The sequence below is a fragment of the Glandiceps talaboti genome, chromosome 23 (genome assembly GCF_964340395.1).
Source record: "Glandiceps talaboti chromosome 23, keGlaTala1.1, whole genome shotgun sequence".
NCBI classification, from domain to species: Eukaryota; Metazoa; Hemichordata; class Enteropneusta; family Spengelidae; genus Glandiceps; species Glandiceps talaboti.
This window is the reverse complement of record NC_135571.1, coordinates 12,403,128-12,426,439: the sequence shown is the minus strand read 5'-3', so window position 1 is coordinate 12,426,439 and position 23,312 is coordinate 12,403,128. Positions and strand designations below refer to the sequence as shown.

The window sequence follows — 23,312 nt, the reverse complement described above, 5'->3', positions numbered from 1 at the left end:
TTTGGGGGGTGGTGGAATTCAGGGTAGGGTGCATTTTCAGCATTTGGATCATCTTTTAGTCCATAATCCTTCCCAGCAGCCAATAGAACCTTGACAAGAATCTCAGTAGCCCAAGTTGTTCCTAGTTTTATATGTAAAAAATATGACGTTTTTTACTCTGTATTAGTCTAAGTTTACTTTACGAAAACAAACTGATAAAACAAGTAAGAAACAAAGACCCTAAAGTTGTGGACTGTGAGAAACCAACAAAGACTAGTCGATCGTGTACCTTTAAACAAAGTGACTATCAAAGGTCATAAGGTCAGTCTATGACTCGTGACCTGTGACCTGTCTACGTGACCTGACTCAAATGCAAATTCTTCAAAAGTACCAAATAATAGTGTCTGTCGAATTTTTGGTGAAAAGCCAATTGTTCGTCTATATCATTTCCATTTCATCGATGAATTTCTTACGATATCTGTATCAGTTATTTTGAAATTACTCGACATATTTTAGTACCTGCCATATAAACGTATAAAAGTGTGTTTCCATGCCAACAGAAGTAAACATCTAAGACAGACTGTCACTCTTTAAATGTAAGAACCAACAAAATACTAGTCGACCATATCCTATAAAGAAAAGTAACCCAACAAAGCCCATAAGGTGATAGACTGTAACCTTTAACGTTTCTGCGTGTTTCGACTGCAAATTCCACAAACCGTATTAGATTGTAATGTTTATTTGTGAACGTAAGCCATTTTCTTGATAACACCTTCATGACGGTAGAAATGACGTCAAACTTATGGATACTTCGAATACCTCATAGAACTACATGTATTCATTATTAAAAATAGTGACTAAGAAAATGAAGTATTTCTTATTTCTTGATCAATAACGTGGACTTACGAGTCACAGTTTGGGGCAACATTTCGTAATCATGAATCGGACTCTAACCGCATTCCCACCTGATATGCCAGTGATAAAAATGCAGGTGCAGCCAACGCCGGAACGAAGCTGTTCGTACACCGTCTTTCAGTGTGAGATGGGGTGTTTTGTAACGGTCGGTGGAAGGGCAAAACACAGTCTCTCAGCTGGCAAAACGTGTATTTCAGCTGAGAAGGCAAGGGAAGGGCAATATTGGTAATAGATATATAAAAGTTCACGTGGTGTGTCAGCAGTACTTGTCGGTATTTCTTAAAGTTTATGCCGTTATCCAGATTGGAAGATGAGGATGGTAGTGGGAGTATTCCGATATAGGGAGAGAGGAAACTAGAGACACAAACGTTTATATTCCTGGGTAGTGGGCATGTGGATTCGGCGGGAGGGCATGCGTGAAATATGACACTGGGACAACACATACGAACAGTTTTCACTTTCCCTTTATTCACCAATAAATGTGTCATCATAGTCCTTCTTTCACTTTTTCGCAGGAAGTCAGAAAATGTAATCGTTGGCTGTAACTGGATGGGTGTAATTCCTTACCAACCACTGAGAGGTGTCCTAACACCACCACCACCACTAGGTAAGAACTCCATTATTTACTGACCACCTCAGACTGTCACTAACCTGATTTCTGGAAGGTTATCAACCATACATCGTCTTCCCTTACTTCAAACGTTTGCATCGCTTCAATACTTTCCCGTGGACTAAACCAAGAGAACTTTGACCCTTTGTACATGAACGTGTCATTATTTAAACTTCCATCTTCCTTGTATGTACCAAAAGAAGTCATTTTCCGAAACGGAGAGTTGAGCGCTGGTGTTGAAAGTACCGGTGCTGTCAACGTAGGCAAGTGATGACCTCTTGACCTAACACTCCATTGTTACATATATATATGATATCCCCGACGTATGCCCTGTACACGTACACGTATAAGAACATACACGTTCCACCTCTGCTATTTCAGTCCTTACAATATGGTCATTGCCCCTTCCAGAACGAACCTCCCAGGTGAGCATATGGTCCAAAATCGGATAAAGTCAGATACATATTTATGTGCCGTGCGATCGTTGAATGTCAGTTTATTTGGATTACTGGGAACGAGGAAGCGTATACATATATATATAATATAATATGTGTATGTGTAACAGATACGTTACAATAACTGTCATCACACATCCCCGAAACTGTGTTTGTCAATAGTCTCATATTCTTCAATTATTCATTTTTAGTTTTGCAAAAGAAAATCCTAGTTACTAGTAGTCTCGTAAGGGCTATACGCCTTCATTCCACTGTACAGTTTCGCAATCACCCACTCAGGTCATTATATCACGTAAAAGAGCCCACGTTGTGTTAAAAATAATATTTTATTCAAATAAAAAAAAAGAGATCGGAGACTTTCGCAAGCCGACTTGCCAATGTTTTTATCTTCCAAATACTAATACTAACACTCCGTTGTCACATATATAATACCCCGGCCTATGCCCTGTACACGCACACGTTCAAGAACATACACGTTCCACCTACGCTATTTCAATCCTGACAATATGGTCGACCGGTCATTGCGCATGCCCCTTCCCGAACGAACCTCCCAGGTATTAAGCATAATTCGGCATACTAAAATCGATTACATTCAATTCTGTATATTGTTGATTTTATCACCTCTTTAATAAACTTTTTTTGCATCAAAATGTTGACATGACTGTGAATTGTTATCTGTCTATAGAGCAACCGTACTTAATTCCATAATTCTCATGACCCCAAACTTTTTGCAATCTCACGAAATGATAAATGACGCCCTCTACGACATAATTAGATTTTAAGATGGTGACCCCATGAGAACGAAAATTATCGTTTACTGCGGACATTTGGGAACTTTGAAAAGGTAAATGGTTCTAAGTTGACTTTTGACTTTAAAGCCGCGAAACCTGGGCTTTCCATAAATGCTGGTAGCATAATTTCAGGGTTTCGCCTTATTACGTACAATGACCTACGATCAAATATGGCGGCGTTTGTAAGGTGGAACGTTTGAAATTACAGCCGGAAAGTTCCCCACTTTTTTGGCACTTACCAGGTATTGTTATTGTCAAAGAGATGTAAAACGTACATATTCGATCGATTGCTAAAATTTGATCGTTGGGTACATAATCATTCTGTAATTGGTTCGGGTGCATTTTGCTCCAGCACTCGAGATAGGATTGTACATTCCTCTTTGCAGGGCGGTGTTGAGGGTCAAGTAAGTAATCTAGACCCGTGCTCCGTCTGCAAGCTGGACTAAGACCGAACAACCCATCATTTGAATGCGTTATGATGAGAAACATAGCATTAGAATATAGAATTAAGTATGGGCGCCCTAATACCTTGCACCCATAATACAATATTATAGCATTATACACAATACCAAACACAGAACATCAAGTATAACAAACATTAACAGTGATGTACAAATTCGTCCTGACTAGATTATGGGATATCGCTGCGTAGGAGCTCAGACCACAACTATAGATAGTTGTCTGAGTTCTAAGTTACGACAAAGGGCGACGTGTCCCCTCTATGTCTCGACAACGCATATCTACGTCACTGGTTCTGCTGTGTTCGAAATATGAGTCAAAACGTTCAAAACTGCCATTTCTTTCCCCGATTTCTCTTTGCTAATACTGGCAGTGCTATAATTATGTTATTCAGAGTCTTCATTCAGCCGGAAAATACGACTCTAGCGACTCCAGTGAAAAAGGCCCCTTAGGTCACTCAAATATTCCTTCGCTGAATGAAGAAAAATGTTGGGGAAAAGCATCTAATTGTACATCATTGTCAACAGTGCATTAAGAATAAAGGGGCTATAAATATCAAAATAAAAAGTACAACAGTTTTAAATAAAGATTAGTTTATTGATTTCTTAAAGTTCAAGTGGAAAATGTCCATCAAACATTCTGACGATACAATTCGTTTTTCCCAAACCAAAAATATGTAATGTCCTGGTTAATGATACTAATAAACTGAGTGCCTTCTGTAAGGACAGAACGGTAGCCTTTTGATTGTTATTTCTGTAAGCATGTTCTGTACATGAAATTTTAACAGACAGACAGACAGACAGACAGACAGACAGACAGACAGACAGACAGACAGACAGACAGACAGACAGACAGGCAGGCAGGCAGGCTGACGGACGGACTGACTGACTGACTGACTGGTAGACAGACAGACAGACAGACAGACAGACAGACAGACAGACAGACAGACAGACAACCAGACAACCAGACAGCACTATACCATTACAAATCAGTAGTGACGAATGTTACAACTGGAAATGGTAATGTATATTGAACATTTAAAACTTGGACATAGTAAAAACAGAAGTGCTACTAATATGAAATTACGAACTAGAAATTACGCTGAGCGTAGAACGTTTAACATTGACATTGTAACACTACTCATAACGAAATGTTAAACCAGATTCTCCAATCACGGTTTCCAACCACTTATCAAATGCCTCACTCTGAGCAACCGTAAAGTGTTGTTTCCAATTGCCAATCTCTCCTGTGTAAATACAAAGTTATACATAGTAGGTAATGAAGAAATTGACGTGTTTACCACTCTGTATTAAGAGCTTGAATGTTGGAACTTTTGTGCCATTTGCATTGAAAGGTGGAAATAACAAGGTAGAATTGGGAGAGGAAATATAACAGGCTACAGATGTAACTAAAAATAAAGGGGCAAGCATGAGAATGTTGTGAAGAGAAATAAAATTTCTAAAAAAAAATAAAGGTGTGTAAAATGGTTTGCTTTACAAAGTAATCTCATTGTCTTAACACTCTCTGCATTCATCAGGACAAAGAGATTGAGGTATTCATGATGTCATCACCAGAGGTGTTCCCATAAAACTTTGCAGGAAATCCCAAAATGCCTGAAGACAATCCTGTCAATTGCAGTAGAGCTTCTTTTCAAGATTCCAAAATTAAATAAGTTACCAAGGTGCAAGTCAAATGTGTTACATACTAGTGTCATACCTTTTCTGAAGAAGAGCGACTTTCCTTTCTCTACGTGAAGAGTTTGGCTGATTCCTTCCCTTACTTTCCTTTCTTTCATCGATTTAAAGGTGCACTCTTCACTGATTCGTTTGATGACGTCATCTGAGAGCTTACACTCCAGATGGTCAGCTATTGCCCGCACATTGCTGTCCAAATCCTACAGATAAACATTCCATTCTTAGAGTCAGTTTGATAACTTTGTGTAACCTAGCTTATGACGCATGCTGTCCATACATGTATAACTTTGTATATACTAGCCGTTAAAATGTATTACAGAAAACATCATATGACACATTTGGGTACACATCATGTATTATAATCTATTTTCTGTAGTGACACTTGTCAAATATTGATTGGGATAATGATTCGACAGTATATAATATTAGAACACTATTTTGCCATAAACTCTGCAGGGTTATTGGCAAGTGATTTCACTGCATACAAATATGTACTGCCAAGACTGATTATATTTCAATGTGCTCCACATGTATACTTACTGCCTTCATGTCCTCATATTTCAAAAACAAAACATTTGGATCATTACGATGTTCCCACAATACAAATTTTCAGTGGCCCAATCTCCAAAGATGTCTGTAAAAATGTACATGAAATATACTTTGTGACTTGCTCAAAATAAACGGCGCCATTTCTCATACAGTGGACATTACTTTTGGTGTCTAGTTTGAAAATTGTTCAAAGCAAAATGATCGCATCTCAGGTATGTGATTTGAGTCAAAAAATGTCATTTTTAGTCAAAAAACTTCAACTCAAAAGCAACTGGGCAGATTAGTCTTAATTTTGGTGGGAATGTTCTTAGGGGTGTGTTAATTAAGATTTGTTAATGACATCATGATTCCTTGAGTAATATGCAAATTAATGCCAAAAATGTGTCTTTTTGGTCAAAAATCTTTAATTCCAAAACTACTGAGCAGATTGTGCTGAGATTTATTGGGGATGCATCTGGAGGTGTATAGATGAAGAAATAATGATCTCATCTGTGATATGCAAATTAGGTGTAAAGATGTGAATTTTGGTCAAAAACTTATATCTCAAAAAGTAGTTGGTCATTGAGATTGAAATTAGGTGAGATGTTTCTAGAAGTGACATTCTGCATATTTTGTTCAAAACAGTTTGATACAATTGGCCCAAACAACCATGGCCTCGCCCTTAGTAACGATGGATGTGCAAAAATGTATGCAAATATACCTTGCAACCATGACCACGCTCGTAGCAATAGCCAATCAATTGTGTGTTTCACAAAGATAACAACAGCAATTTTAGACAAGTGAACAAACATTCAATGAAGTCTATGCAAATGTGCCTAGCAACAAGACCATGCCTATAGCAACAACCCAGCGATCGCATATATTGCAAAGATAACAACATGGATTAATAAACTGAATAAACATTCCAAAAGTGTATGCAAATGTGCCTAGTAACAAGACCACGCCCATAGCAATAGCCAAATCATCACATATATTGCAATTTAGTTAACAACAGGGCTGGATAGGCAACTGGATAATTATTCAGCAAATGAATAATTGGATCAGCAGGTGGATAAACAATTTTAAAACTATACAGTTGTGCTGCAATACCATTGGCGCTATTTGTGTGTATGGGATGTGGACAGTAGTACTGTATATTACACCTAATCTCCAAGCATTACAGCGATTTCAGATGCAAAGATGATATTTTAACGGTGAATAATACTTAGTAGATATATAAGGATGTGATATAGTTCCATTACTTTCGCCAGTCATGAATTCTTCCAAATGTGACTCCCACGATGTTGGATCTGGTACAAGAGGCAAAGCTTTCAAATGGTGATAGTATGATACAACCACATCTTTTGGATTTCGAACCACATGGATGACCTGTAGAGATTAAAAAGGCAGTCAGCGAGAAAGACAAGTAAACGAACAGACAGACAGACACACACACACACACACACACACACACTTTTGTCTTGTCTGTCCTACTTATGATGACAAAAGTAGGAAATATATTCCAGAATATTTTTTCGACCCACCTGTTCTTTAAAAGTTTTATATATTAGTAACAACAAAACATGACCATTTAATTAGACAACTTTCACGATATGTTTTACTTTGTTTTTCAAAAAAGAGCATCATTGATTGATAATTAAATATGTTTGTAAACTACCGAATAAATGTTGGTTTATAATCTTTGTATATAAAGGCCGATGGCCTAATATAATACGAATAAAAAGCATATCATATTGGGCTCCAATCCCAGAATTCCGTACCCCAATGTACCGAGGGCTGTTCATAGCTAATTTTTATAATTTAAATTTCTAATAGATAAGTCACGCGATGCAGAGTGGTTAAAGTGTCTTTTCATGACTAACTGGACATCAACTAACAACATAACAAAACATACACTTCTTTGTCCCCATTTCAATAACTCAAAAATCAGCATCTCAATTTTGCAGATAAATTAAACAAACTCTCCACATTTGACTGTTTACAAATTAGATTTGATTACATTATTGACCGATACGACTATAAAATCGAAAAGGAATAAGTCTTTGTGTTGCTCAAAATGATCAACAGCACGACAGATACAGCATGATACACATACATACAGTACTTACAATACAATAATACAATACGATAAAATACTATACAACAATAAGGTACTAAATCTGATGTATAGAATAACATTCCAACACCCCACACTCCAAAGTCACCTAATCTCATCCCACGTGATGTATTGCATTGATGCATTTTGTAGATAAATTAAACAAATTTACCACATTTGACTAATAAATGTAGTAAAACCAATTTATAGAATATCTTTCCAACACTCCTCACTCCAACGTCACCTAACCCCATCCCACGTGATGCATTGATAGCCAATCAGATTGCTCACCTTAGGTTTGACCTTAAATAACTGAGGTGGTAGAAGACTTGGTAGGAGATGGGTTCCGATCAGTCTGGGTGTTTTCTTTTCAGCCAGGGTCTTATAGTTGGCTTCCTTTGGGGGATGGTGGAATTCGGGGTAGGGTGCATTTTCAGCGTTTGGGTCATCTTTTAGTCCATAATCCTTTCCAGCTGCCAATAGAATCTTGACAAGAATCTCAGTAGCCCAAGTTGTTCCTAGTTTTATATGTAAAAAAAATATGACGTTGTTTACTCTGTGTTAGTCTAAGTTTACTTTATGAAAACAAACTGATAAAACAAGTAACAAACAAAGACCCTTATAGTTGTGGACTGTGAGAAACTAACAAAGACTCGTCGACCGTGCACCTTTAAACAAAGTGACTACCAAAGGTCATACGGTCAGTCTGTGACCAAGTGACCCGTCTACGTGACATGACTCAGATGTCAATTCTTCAAACGTGTCTGACACATTTGTTGGTAAAAAAAACAATTGCTCGTCTATAACTTCCGTTTCATTTAGGAATTTCTTACTATATCTGTATCAGTTATTGAAATTATTCGACATATTGTAGTAATTGCCATAACGTAAAGAAAATTGTATTTCCATGCCAACAAAGGGAACATCAAAGACCGTAAAATGACAGACTGCCACCCTCGTAAGAAACCAACAAAGACTAGTCGACCGTGCCCCTTTAACAAAAGTAACAGATAAATGCAATGGATGGATGTTCTCCGAGTGTGCCAGTGGCACTCGTTGGTATTTTTATACCTTAGTTTAGATTGGGAGATGAAGCTGAACGATGAGGGGATGGCAGTGGGGAATATTCCGATATAGGTAGAGGGGAAAAGAGAGACACGTGATATATTTCTGGGCAGTGGGCACATGTCACGTGGGTTCAGTGGGAGGGATTGTCGTGAAATATGGCGGCGGAAGGACACATATGAACAGTTTTCACTTTCCCCCTTAATCATCAATAAATGTGTCAACATAGTCTATTTTTCACTCTTTCGCAGGAATTCAGAAATGTATTCGTTGGCTGCAACTGAATGGGTGTAATTCCTAACCAACCACTGAGAGATGTCCTAACACCGCCACCAGGTAAGAACTCCATTATTAACTACTGGCCGCCTCAGACTGTCACTAACCTGATTTCTGGAAGGTTATCAACCATATATCGTCTTCCCTTACTTCAAACGTTTGCATCGCTTCAATACTTTCCCGTGGACTAAACCAAGAGAACTTTGACCCTTTGTACATGAACGTGTCATTGTTGAAACTTCCATCTTCCTTGTATGTACCAAAAGAAGTCATTTTCCGTCACAGAGTTGAGCTTTGCTGTTGAAAGTACCAGTGCTGTCAACATAGACAGGTGATGACCTCTTGCCCTAATACTCTGTTGTCGCATGTATCATATCCCCACCATGCCCTGTACATGCGTACATGTACAAGAACATACACGTTCCACCTCTGCTATTTCAGTTCCGACAATGTGTTCATTGCCCCTTCCCGAACGATCCTTCCAGGTAAGCATATTGTAAAAAATCGGATGAAATCAGATACATATTTATGTGCCATGCGATCGTTGAATATCAGTTTATTTTGGTTACTGGGAACGAGGAAGCGTATATTTATAGATATATAGTATGTGCAACAGATAAGCTTACGTTACAATAACTTTCATCACACATCGCCGAAACTGTGCTGTCACTCACTCGGGTCATTATATCACGTAAAAGAGCACACGTTGTGTTAAAAATAATGTTTTATTCAAATAAAAATGAAATAAATGATCGGAGACTTTCGCAAGCTAACTTGCGAATGTTTTTATCTTCTATACGACAAATACAGCCCATTTCGAGTTACTTATTTTGATTTCTGCATGGTTATATCAAACAGAATCAGTAAACGGTAACTTAAAACAGTGTGTAGATAGTGAGATAAAATTAAACATACAGGGTTCGAGCCTCGCCGCTGCCGTTTCTAACTGAATGGCTAATGCCCTTTGGCAAGATTTGAACCACAATTAGCCTCAGTCCACCCAGCTGTATAATTAGGGACCTGATAGGATAAAGCTTGCAATGTGAATGATTTAATCATATGTACTTATAAAGGCTGCAATGTATTGCATGCTCCTCGGTGGTTTAGGAAATAAAGGCTGTTGTGTCGATATAGGTCTGTACCGGGGTAATAATTGTTAAAGGCCCGGGTGTCAATTGCAGAGTCTCGCATTTGTGTTATCATATCAGCGGAGACTTAAAGGCCAAGGTTTCAATCCCAGGTTCTCACATTAGTGTTATCTTATCAGTGTAAACTTAAAGGCCAGGGTTTCAATCCCAGGTTCTCACATTAGTGTTATCTTATCAGTGTAAACTTTTAAAGGCCAGGGTTCCAGTCCCAGGTTCTCACATTGGTGTTATCTTATCAGTGTAAACTTAAAGGCCAGGGTTTCAATCCCAGGTTCTCACATTAGTGTTATCTTATCAGTGGAGACTTAAAGGCCAGGGTTTCAATCCCAGGTTCTCACATTAGTGTTATCTTATGAGTGTAAACTTAAAGGCCAGGGTTTCAATCCCAGGTTCTCACATTAGTGTTATCTTATCAGTGTAAAGTTAAAGGCCAGGGTTTCAATCCCAGGTTCTCAATCCCAGGTTCTCACATTAGTATTATCTTATCAGTGGAGACTTAAAGGCCAGGGTTTCAATCCCAGGTTCTCACATTAGTGTTATCTTATGAGTGTAAACTTAAAGGCCAGGGTTTCAATCCCAGGTTCTCACATTAGTGTTATCTTATCAGTGTAGACTTAAAGGCCAGGGTTTCAATCCCAGGTTCTCACATTAGTGTTATCTTATGAGTGTAAACTTAAAGGCCAGGGTTTCAATCCCAGGTTCTCACATTAGTGTTATCTTATCAGTGTAAAGTTAAAGGCCAGGGTTTCAATCCCAGGTTCTCAATCCCAGGTTCTCACATTAGTATTATCTTATCAGTGGAGACTTAAAGGCCAGGGTTTCAATCCCAGGTTCTCACATTAGTGTTATCTTATGAGTGTAAACTTAAAGGCCAGGGTTTCAATCCCAGGTTCTCACATTAGTGTTATCTTATCAGTGTAGACTTAAAGGCCAGGGTTTCAATCTCAGGTTCTCACATTAGTGTTATCTTATCAGTGTAAAGTTAAAGGCCAGGGTTTCAATCCCAGGTTCTCACATTAATGTTATCTTATCAGTGGAGCTATAAGTATTACATAGGATTATTCTTTTGTTCATGACCAACTTTTCCTATAGCTTTGACAGACAACTGTTACACCTAAATTTTAATCCGTTTTCGAAGTGGACCTTTGAGCACACCATGGGAAAGCACTGTATAAAAACTAACATTAATATTATTATTACTTCAGACAATACAATGTAGACAAAATCCAGGTAACTTTAATGCATTCTTATCAATAACGTCATCGAAGTCTGGTATGAATTTAAACTCAAAGCAAGTTATCAGACTTTAATGTCTTCGGTCACGTGGTAAAAATGTGTTACATTTATATTTATATAATGTTTTCATTTGGAATAATTCGGCATGTCTGAAGTGCTGTTCTTATCTACCCATAATGCAAAGTTGTAAATATGGTTGTCACGCCATTGTTTCGGTGAGGTCTGACGACTTTGGCTGTAAAACCTGTGACAATGCATATCACCCAGCCATGACGTGTATGTGTGTACACTGTATAATGTAGACGATGCAAACAAATACCATTCGCTATTGTTACTCTCGTGTAGTCTCGGTTACCCAACCTCTTGCCATGGAGGGCTCCCGGGGAGGGCTTTACCGGGGGGGGGGACTTTATCCCTGGGGATGAAGCCCTCAACGGCAAGAGGCTGGGTAATCGAGACTAACTCTATCTAGTTTGTTAGTAATGTTACAGTTTAATGTTTTAAGTTTCTTTCCTATGGTATGGTAGCTTTAGTCTTGTTATAACTTCGGTTGTCCAGAGAAAGAGTGTTTGAGATGGGGTACGAGAGTTATGAGGCAAACCCTTTGTTATCTGGTAATAGCTGCAGGCTCTTTCTGTGCACACTGTATCACAGATAAGTAACACGTGTGACTGTATAGATCACTTTGTTAGGACTATAAACAAAAAGACACGCATGCGCAAAGGTACGTGAAATACGAGGACAATGTGAATAGAAAATACGACCGAGATTGTTTTTTAAGTAATGGAAAATACGGCAGCCGCAATCGCGGTGTCGAATTATTAAGACTCAAACTAAAACTTCTGTTGTAGCTTGTTGATATAAGCGTCTGAATGAATGTTGGTTTCGTTTACTGACAGTAGAATGGCGTTGCTGACGACTTTCATGATGTTACAGTGTACATTTACCTTCTTAGTTGTCTGTGATTTTAGTGACTTCCCGTGTGATCTAAGACACCTTGCAAGTTATGAGTCGATGAAATCTTCAATACTATATTTTGCTATAACACCAATCAGAATCTATCTTTTTCATGAGATTTCTTTCAAAAAAGCGAAAGTAATCACATCGTTGACATTGTCGTCTGCGTGAATGTAAGATGGTACAAAATGTCCAATTCTTAAATGACAACACTGTCATCTGCATCAGAAACTGGGTCCTGGGTAAAATTCTGTCTTTCATAGTCTGCAAAAAAAATGTTCAGAATTTCATCAACATATGTTTGAATAATGAAAATTGAAAGCTGAAAACACTGCCATTTACCGATCCAAAGTAACTATATTGTATTACCCTAGTGATTCTTTGAACCATGGACAATATATTCTCTCATTTTGTCACAGACATATGAATAAAAGGTTTTGTTGTTATTCATTCTCCCAACATATTATTACCCTAACAACAATAAAGTATAAACAAACTTAAGTTTCAGTGATTGAAAAGTAAACATTACATTTTGGACCATGTTCTTGAGTTCTGGTGAGTGGTTTAGTGGCGAAAGCTAGAGGAGTCTGGGTAACCAAGACTACCTATTTGACAAAGTAAGTGTAAAAATGATAATGGCGCACCTGAAGAACAGAGGACCATATCCTTCAAATCAAAATCCAAAACCAAATTCGCCGAATAAACCATACTGGTTCTATATTCTAACATTTCCAGTACAAAGTTCGAAAAAGTAAAGAATGTATTTCTGGGACCCTGTTCGTTGGTCCAGATGGGTTAATCTTTACCTGAACGTGGCAACCCAGAATAATTTCTTCCTATATCACCAGTATTGTATGAACCAACTGGTAACGTTGGGTCTTGCTGTATTTCGTCAGCTTCGTTTGATAAATTTGCATATGGCTATAAGCAACAACAAAACAAAATGAAGGGAAAAAAGTAACGTATGTTAGCATGCAATTGTCTGGTAGCTTGGTCACCATCCACTCGCATATACTTATTATTTTAAACCAGGTGAAACAAGAAACACTTTACAACTAGGTAAGTTACGAAATAACTAAGTGGTTGTTGTATGTTTCCGTTGTCCGTATGGACTGACAACTCCTTAAAAAGACATATTGATATACTTCTGTGCTTCCTACACCATTTTACCACATACCAGGTTGTACGCGTTCGAACAGAAATATGGGTTTTGATATCCTGGTTGTTCTATGTCTTGACAACTCGTATCTACGCCTCTGGTCCTGAGGTGCTCGAACTGTGATTCAAGACTTTCCAAATCGTCATTATTTTTCCAAATTATTCGATCTAAGGATTTGTGTCTACTCGTCTCTCGACTCGTAGTGACAAGGCCCCTTAGGTCACTCATTATATGCATGTGCTAATCACAGAAATGTATTAGGGTATAATATCGAGTACTATTATCTAAGGTCTAATATAGTATGCAAATACATTGTGATCACGTGCACTGTACTGTTCCTGTGGTTGAACACGCGATGATGAACCAGCCTTCATATAGTAAAGGACGGCCAAAACCAAATCACACCAAAATATAAGGTTTGATCAATTAACATAATACTCACACTGTAGGTAGCATTTCTTCGACAATAAACAGCTCGACAGCAATATATGAAACTAATAAGGGAGACAAGACCTTCAACACTTGCAAACGTCAAATTCAGGAGATCTACTATCAAGCGAGTATTTACGTCCTTTTGAGTGAAAAAAAAAAGTGAGAATACGTTTTTGAAATAGAATCATAATAGACTGTCATTGGGTAAATTTAACTTTAGACAAAATGTAGCAAGAAATTGCGACCTTGTTACCTTAAAGCGCAGAATGTGCAGTTTTTTATTGGGTTCTGCATAATTGTATCAAGCAGAGCCAATGAACACTATTATGAAATCGGCGGTATCTTACTTCGATCAGGAAACCACAGGCATGATAGTACCACTGCATCAATTTGACGGAAAGACAACCATTGCTCACATACCGCAAGGCGATGTGAAGCTATTACACGGTTGTCAATGATTGGATAGGGGTGATGTGAAGCTATTACAAGGTTGCCGCTGATTGGTTAGGGGTGATGTGAAGCTATTACAAGGTTGCTTCTGATTGGATAGGGGTGATGTGAAGCTATTGCAAGGTTGCTACTGATTGGAAACCATACATGTATTGTACATCATCACTCATTAACAATACAGTCACTCAAAAGATGTGCTTGTTTCGTGTTTTCTAACCAATCAGAATGAACCTTATAAATTGCTTCACATTATCTGTATAACATTACTACTGATTGGTGCATACACGTGAATGGACACAAAGTTGACAACTTCGCGCCAAACTTTTTCAACTTTGATGTTTGCATATCAAAATTGCAAAATGACTTTACCTCAACGGATTCTGCATTTGGATCTGGGTCTGTTACATTAAACAGCTGGTTATCATAACATAAATTTTCTTGGGCCAATGACATCAAACATAGAATGATCTGTATCACAACGAATATGGCGAGTGAAAGAAACGCTGTCACCATACACAATTTGATCTAAAAAAAAAAGTCAAACAAGAAAATTCTTAGGGTACGATAGATTAGCCTGTCTACGTCATTGATATGTAACTACGATAGCGCTCGCTGAAACTCGTTAAAGCGGCACAAACTGAGCCCATAAACTTTTTACTCAAGTCAAAATACTTACATAAAACCTTGATTTTAAACTATAGACTTGCACAAAATCATGTATAATGTTAATGCCGATGTGTTCTATGACATTGCATCCAGGCATTGCTAGAACAGTTTGTTGCATAGTAGCTATCGGTTTCCTTGACATTTTTATACGTATGATAAATTACGTCATCAGATTGATTATAAAGGGGTGAGTTTAGTCAATTGCAAGTAATGGTACCATAAGTATGCTTCAGTAAGTAGAATACTGAGAGTACAATATGCGGCAAAAATTACCGTACGTCTGAAAATTACCGTACGTCAGTTTACGTACCTCTAATGTAATCAATTGATAGGTTTATTCTAATTTGATTTAATAGATGTAAAATTTTATGTACATGTGAGTCGGTCTTGACTAAATTAGATTTATGCAAATCTTACTTACATGTCTGTCGGTCTTCTTGGCCGAAGCGACGTAACCAATGACCCCAGTTGCGATGAACTGAAGATGAATGAAACAAACAATTAATAGGTGTGGCTTTCTCGCAAACCAGATGTGTTATTTCTTTCCCGACACTGCGAAATAACGAGACGGTGTGTTTTGGACAGTGCCGTAAAAGAGGCTGTGGTTTGCGACGATGAGGTGTGGCAACTGGAAATATGTTTGATATACGTTAGCATTATTGGAAAATATGAACCATCATTGGTGTACCACAACGCATGTTTTAATATATGTTAACAAACTTATTGACAAACTTGTTGAAGTACGACACATTATAATGGCAAAGAGGGTTATAGTGACGAGTATAGTCTATGTGTAGAAATACGGGTTAAAATGAGGGGGGTTGTTGATGAGGGTGAACGAATGGCCCAGTTTCAGCATGAAAATGAAAGCGTTCACCAAAGGACTTCATACGAATATACAGTATAGTAGTACTTACAAAAAGTCCACACCATATTGGCGATCCAATTAACAATGTTGGATAACAAAGGACAAGAATTGCTGATATACCAATACATATTGATAGAACTCCAAACACAATCTGAGACATAGCACATCTGAAGACCCCTTTATGATTGAAACCCCCTCTTACTGCTGCCCTCAACGTCAAGTATTCATTTGATAGTCCTCTTTCGTTTTCCATGGCTACAAATATCTTTTGTAATGTTCACTGAGAGTAATTCTGTCTAAGGAAAACAAGAAAAGTACATCGGATTAGTATTTTACAGGCATGATATATATATATATATATATATATATATATATATATATATATATATATATATATATATATATATATATATATATAGTTTTGGTAGTACTGGAACTCTTTCTTGGGTGTAACTCGGAGTTTCACGCATATTGCGATCATATTGCGATCATCAGACACAGAGTGTCTGATGATCGCAATATGCGTGAAACTCCGAGTTACACCCAAGAAAGAGTTCCAGTACTACCAAAACTATTACGCTCTGCCACTGCGGTATAGAGCACTGTCTTAGCAGATTGATACTCACCGAGTTATATATATATATATATATATATATATATATATATATATTCTCTACGACCTTGTTTTCGATGTGGCATTTCCATACATATGTATACCACATAGTCTGTAAGGTATGTCGTGACCTGGAACCCTCACATATCGATCAACACCTCTCAGAGGAGGACGGTGAGGGTGGAACGACACAACGTTTCTTACACCCTAACCCTTATCCATAATGGTCCTTGCTAGGACACTAACATAGTAAGTAGTTTTGAGTCCTATGTAATTATTGAGGGTACATTCATAAAAGTGAATTACAGGGATATGTGTTGAACTCACAAGTACCGTTATTTAGGACAAACTAATGACATCCAGTGACATAGACCGAGTGAGTCATACATACATACATACATACATACATACATACATACATACATACATACATACATACATACATACATACATACATACATACATACATACATACATACATACATACATACATACATACATACATACATACATACATACATACATACATACATACATACATACATACATACATACATACATACATACATACATACATACATACATACATACATACATACATACATACATACATACATACATACATACATACATACATACATACATACATACATACATACATACATACATACATACATACATACATACATACAATACAATACAATACAATACATACATGTTTTCTACCATGCACTTCGACATATACTTTACTTTTTATGACGTGTCTTCAGTTCTCTATAATTTTATAAACAATCATGACTTCTTAAACGTCATACATTTGAATTTCTGATTCTCCGAAACTCTGACGTCACTGATAAGCAGTACGCAGAAATATCCTTAAACGAGGAAATGACATATCGACTACATAGGGGAATGGGGTAAACATATTGTATGGAGATCTGAGAACCTTGACTACTTCCGCTTGTCCATTCGCCGATCCTCGCTTACTCTAGCCTGTTTATATCAAGATATGTAATATTTTCCGTAGTAGGAAAACAATAATCTAAGCAATAATACGTGTCCCTGTGGCCTAGTCACAGTCCCTGTGGCCTAGTCACGGATCCAGCGAGTAGACCAGTCTAACTTGTCACATTCTCGCACACCATGGTACCAGAGCTGTTATTTCTTCCGCGACGCTGCGAAATAACGCTTTTTGCATTTTGACGGTGCCGTAAAAGAGGCTGTGGTTTACGACGATGACTTGTTATCAGTAGTCGGGCTAAACGTGGCCTCTTTAGTCACTAAATCAATGTTGTTGTTTTTCTGAAAACGTCTATAGGTCTGAGATCAAACTGAGTATGTAATCTCTGCAGTAAACCAGTGTGACCGTATCGTTCAAGGATAGAGAGTGAAACCCAGCAAGACCAAATAGCGTGATTAATATTATAAGCTTATGTGCACTGTGAGAAACAAGTTGGCTTGAACAGTTGATAAAGGTTGTATATACTCTAAATTAATGAGAATATGATAAAGTAATATGAATATAATATATTCATATCAAATCAGCGTACAATGATTACGATGACTTATAAGTTACAGCGGCCTCGGTGACTTGTGTATCGGTTACGACAAAACAAACAAAATCTTCACATTCATATTCATACAACTAATTTATTACAGCATCTTGTCTCTGGAACTGAAACCACGGTATTCTGTAATAGTAACCATGACAAGTCTCATGGTGTGTTTATATGACCGAATTGTACTTGTAAATCGTCCGTTTTATCAGAGTGTGTCGTCTTCTTGCTAGTTTGTAAGTCACCGTTATTGCAAGCAACGGAGACAGAATACGGTACCATTCACAAGGTCACACCACTTAAAGGTCACATAGTCAATTCAGCATTCACGGTACCAACAAGCACTGAGTGTACAAACAAACAAACTTAAGTTTTTGTCTACATTGACATTTCTCAGATGTCATCTATTTTCACATTTTTGACAGTCAGAAACAGAGAAAACTTACCATTCGATCAACACAGCCAATTCTTACACTGCTTGTAACACACGTCGTTCGTCTCTGGTTCCTGTTTGAATTGTTTGACCTCCACATGCGGAGGAACGTCTATGAGGAAATTTATTAAACAGACACGGGTCACTCTCGACTTCCTGATGTCATCGACAATACTTCTTTAGTGATGCAATAATTATACAGAAACGCTGTATTATTATGATATGATTTTAATAAAATATACAAAATGTAAACAATATATAAATGACCGATAGTTTTAAAAAAAAATAAGGGACAGTGTATCATTTATGGCGGGGGAATCGGTGAAATTATTAAACTTTCGTTAAGGTATGCCCCTGTGCAAAGCGTTTTTTTTAAAGAACCCCCCCCCCCCCGTCTAAGGGAAAACATTCCAATCCCTTCCCACTACGTCATTATAACAGTATATCACTGACGAGTACATTTCTATTTTAACATTTCCAGTACAAAGTTCGAAAAATCACTGTAGTTGTAAGCTGTAAGTCATCATCATCATCATCATCATCCTCCTCCTCCTCCTCCTCCTCATCATCATCATCATCATCATCATCATCATCATCATCATCATCATCATCATCACATCATCATCATCATCATCATCATCATCATCATCATCATCATCATCATCATCATCATCATCATCATCTTCATCTTGCCTTCCAAATTCTTCCATGAAAACTTCATCTTGCTGACATCACAATGTTAGAGTCAGATTTCTCATCATGTCAGGTATATGCTTGTCTTTAATCGTGGACTACATTCTGACGTCCAATGATAGATCAACAAATGTGACACGTGATATGGCTAACTTTACTCATCTTCCAAGATTTAGGAAAATTGGAATGGACTAGACAAGGCTATGGTTAATTTCAAAAGTAGCCGATAAAATCGAAAAGATGGCGGTAATAGGTACGAGGGAGTGGAGGAACCAAGTAGGAGTGGGTATATATATGTGTGTGTGTGTGTGTGTGTGTGTGTGTGTGTGTGTGTGTGTGTGTGTGTGTGTGTGTGTGTAAACATTACATTAGGGATATCAGTGAAAATACAGACATAGGAGTTAAAATAAAATAAAAATGTAGAATTGATATATTGATATAACAGTTATGGTATTTATTGTGTGAATTGTTTGATCATATTATTTAATGAAATTCAATATTATACTTATAAATCAAGACTGACAACAAATTTCAAGAGTTGCTTTTGATTTATTGAACATAGTAATATTTCAAAATCACACACGATGCAAAGAAAAGGACAAAATGTTGGTGTTTAATGAAAAAGAGGAGAGGGGATATCGATACTGAAGACAAATAATTATTAATCTGCGCATGCGTCGATAGACACGTAGGACACAATACGGTTTTACAGCTCATTTCAGGTTAGTGTTCACAGACTTTGTTTGATCACAGACAAGTTCTTACTTTCTGTGGGTTGACACAACCTTACACATATGCTACAATCAATACAGTTTCTAGCGACATTTTATCAATTTGAAATGATATGAACTGGCATGTTACCATGCAGACATCAAGCCACTGGCGCCCGTTTGTCTGGTTCTATTTGCAGTGTGTGGTTTCAATGGTTTAATTTCATTTTGACAAAATGTAGCAAGAAATCGCAATCTTGCTATCTTAGTGTAGAATGTCACGGTGTGGTTTCTTATTAGTTTCTACGTGGTTATAGCAAATGGATCCAGTGAACACTAACATGAAACGGGCGGTAAGTGCAAACTTCAAATTCAGTGTCAAGTCCGATACAAACAAACAAACAAACAAACAAACAAACAAACAAACAAACACACACACACACACACACACACACACAAACAAACAAACAAACAAACAAATCAAATAAAAATATAATAGCATTATCAATAATGAGAAGACTTGAATTAGATTCCACTAGTAGGCAAGGTAAATTGTTCACCAACTAGTCCACGTCTACATCTGTGATCTGCAGATTAGAAAAAAAAAACAGAAAAAGAATTTTAGAAAAAAATCAACAACTTTATTAACAGCAAATACTAAAAAAAACTCTAAGATTATGATTAATACGTGAATGTGCTAGAGTGTAACAAGGGAGATTTCCTCTTGTTATCTAGAAACTCAGAAACAAAATGTCAAATAAAATACAAAAATAAATCAATACAATAAGTAAATGAATAATTAATAATATGTAAATGAGTGGTGGGTGGGTGGGGGTGAGCGAGGGAGGGAGGGAGTGGTCTGGGTGAGTCAGTGAGCTGATTAATTGGTCGGTTGGTTGGTTGGTTGGTTGGTTTATTGGTTGGTTGGTTGGTTGGTTGGTTGGTTGGTTGGTTGGTTTATTGGTTGGTTGGTTGGTTTATTGGTTGGTTGGTTGGTTGGTTGGTTGGTTGGTTTATTTGTTGTTTGGTTGGTTGGTTGGTTGGTTGGTTGGGTGGGTTGGTTGGTTGGTTGGTTGGTATAAATGTTATAATAAGATTACTTACTTTAAGAACAGTCTACTTCGTCTGAGTGATCACTACAGTCATAGTATCCATCACACACATCATAAGGAAAGATACATTCACCATTGTCACACAATGGCTCTTGGGATGGCACGGAACAACCGGCTGTGTATGGAATTAAAACAAAAGTATAAACTCCTATATACCATGCACAAGCCAGGTTCAACAAAAAATATGGAATATATACTCTGGTCGTTCTACGTCACGACAACGTGTGTCTACGTCATTGATTCTGCTGTGTTCGAAATATGAGTCATAACGCTCAAAATTGCCATTACTTTCCCCAATTTTCCTTATGTAACTGGCAATGGTATAATTATATTATAATAATTATTTAATATAATAATTGCATTATTATACTCGTGACCTAACGGTTGTCACTACTCGTCTAGCGACTCGTAATGACAAAGCCCCTTAGATCACCCGTATTTTCGAGCTGAATGAAGAAAAATATGCAACATTCGATACATATCTCATGTGAATGGGGTCTCCTATATGCTTTTGAAGGGGCCTAGGGAAGGTTACGCTAAAATTAATTATTTCTTCATAAAATGATACGATAAGATATGCTTTTATTGTCCATAAAAACACAAAAAATCATCTTTGGATCCAGACAATACGTGAAAGACAACGAAAAGTGTAGAAATACAATATTACACAAAGCTGTAGGTGAATTATAATTAAATCTTGTTTATGTGACCGTTTTCATGAAAAACCAATTAAAGTATCATGTTCTTGATATTCGACCGCCGTTTCACTGAAACTTGGTACTTTCAATACTCCACGTAAATGGTAACGTTTTAGCTTACACTGTGTGTAAGTAAACGTTGGTATTCATAGACGCTCGATTGGTTTCGTTCAAGTTCGCATAAAAGAATGATTTATTCAAAAAACTGTTGTTACAGTAATTGAAAGAGTTGTGTAGATTTGTTGTCAGTGGACAAATGTGCTCTGGCTTAATATCAATATCATAAATTCATTAACTTAATTGAATAACATTAATAAAGTAAGGCTATGTTTATATTCATTAGCTTATTTATCATCATGTTTCAATCAAATAATTATCTGGATATAACTTACAGCAATCAACTTCATCGCTGTTATCGTTGCAATTGTTGACTCCATTGCAGTGCAGTGTATGAAAGATACACTCCCCATCAGCACATTCCCACTCCAAGAAATGACATGCCTCCACGTCTAGAAGAAAGACAAACCAACGAATAACTATGTTTATGGAAGGACAGACAAACAGACAGACAGACAGACAGACAGACAGACAGACAGACAGACAGACAGACAGACAGACAGACAGACAGACAGACAGACAGACAGACAGAAGCGTAACATAACCTCACGGGAGGTAAAAATGATATATTTTATCTGTGAACACAAATCAACATCACTGTCAGATGAAACCAGGAAGATTGAAACACAAAACTGTTTATGACAGTAAAAATTCATAAGCGTGAGAACTACCAGTGTCTGCATTTTGTTTTTGTAATTCGAAACAAAAAACAATTGTCGTGAGATGTGCAAAACATCGTGCCGCCTATTTTAAAACTTGATTTGATATTATTGTTTCTTAATTTTAAACGAAAATATCAAAAAAAATGAGGTAGGGTAGCCCTTACCTGATAATGCCGCCACTAACAGAACAACAGTGATAAAAATCAAAGTAGATTTCATTATCTTGACGCTTTAGGTGTAAGCTGAACGGTAGATATACTGTTGTGTTCGGTGTCTGAATCGACTGTCTGTTTTAGTACTAGCCCACTATATAAATGCTCGTCTGCATGACGTATACTCGGCCAGTAGATAAAAAACATTAGTTTCCTGGCAATGGTTTATAAGCATATTTCATGTAGGATCGTTAACCGGTACCCACCTAGGGGTCGTTAACCATCTAGGGTCATTAAACTATGCATTGTTCCAGTGAATATGATAGAAGAGAACGTCCTGTTTGTGTAAGCTTTGTTAAAACCTGGACACGTTCTCGACTTTGATCACGTGGTATGAAGTTATATCTTAAATCAACATACTGGTCTTTCTAAAACACGAGATTATTGTGAACACCGTTTTCTTTGGTTGTCAAACCCGTTAGTTGTGTAAAGCAATGAAAACATTTCATTGGCTGTACATATTTTTTTCTCTGAGGATTGTTCAGGAACACGGCGCAAACTCGAGACTAGTTCATATATTTCCGTGCCGAATGACGAACAATAACGACAAAAAAGTTCATAGATATATATTGAAGACATTGAAAACCGGAAACACCACCACTCCTATTTATGTGATCACAAAAAATGCCTCATTCATATACTGCATAAAATGTCGATACATGCTCTTTCTCGCAAACCAGAGCTGTTGTTATTTCTTCCACG

The 23,312-nt window shown here is 37.3% G+C and overlaps 3 protein-coding genes and 1 long non-coding RNA gene across 4 annotated transcripts in view; all 4 read right to left on the bottom strand.

Annotated features, from left to right (window-relative positions):
* Nucleotides 1-9,486, bottom strand: part of LOC144452752 (sulfotransferase 6B1-like) — a 21,486-nt gene extending 12,000 nt beyond the window's left edge. Inside the window, exons 1-3 of the mRNA XM_078143901.1 lie at nt 8,996-9,486; nt 7,839-8,065; nt 6,694-6,820 (exon numbers count right to left, since the gene is read on the bottom strand). Of these exons, the coding sequence (XP_078000027.1) occupies nt 6,694-6,820; nt 7,839-8,065; nt 8,996-9,161 (520 nt within the window). The 5' untranslated portion in view covers nt 9,162-9,486. The remainder of the gene's footprint in view (nt 1-6,693; nt 6,821-7,838; nt 8,066-8,995) is intronic.
* LOC144453092 (sulfotransferase 1B1-like) lies at nt 3,856-5,452 on the bottom strand. The gene is made up of 3 exons (XM_078144369.1): nt 5,444-5,452; nt 4,926-5,103; nt 3,856-4,455 (listed from the first exon to the last, which is right to left on the bottom strand). Exons 1-3 carry the CDS (start codon nt 5,450-5,452, stop codon nt 4,346-4,348), a joined length of 297 nt encoding a protein of 98 aa, XP_078000495.1. The 3' UTR covers nt 3,856-4,345.
* Nucleotides 9,487-9,618: 132 nt separating the features above from the next.
* LOC144452601 (uncharacterized) lies at nt 9,619-18,503 on the bottom strand. The gene is made up of 7 exons (XM_078143721.1): nt 18,420-18,503; nt 15,854-16,100; nt 15,358-15,414; nt 14,640-14,795; nt 13,831-13,959; nt 13,036-13,150; nt 9,619-12,493 (listed from the first exon to the last, which is right to left on the bottom strand). The coding sequence occupies exons 2-7, from the start codon at nt 16,055-16,057 to the stop codon at nt 12,429-12,431; spliced, it is 726 nt and encodes a 241-aa protein (XP_077999847.1). The 5' UTR covers nt 16,058-16,100; nt 18,420-18,503; the 3' UTR covers nt 9,619-12,428.
* A 1,125-nt stretch (nt 18,504-19,628) lies between these two features.
* On the bottom strand, nt 19,629-22,722 carry LOC144452840 (uncharacterized). The gene is made up of 4 exons (XR_013482374.1): nt 22,563-22,722; nt 22,012-22,128; nt 20,914-21,036; nt 19,629-20,396 (listed from the first exon to the last, which is right to left on the bottom strand). It is a non-coding gene; the product is annotated as an uncharacterized LOC144452840 (long non-coding RNA).
* Between the last annotated feature and the right edge of the window lie 590 nt (nt 22,723-23,312).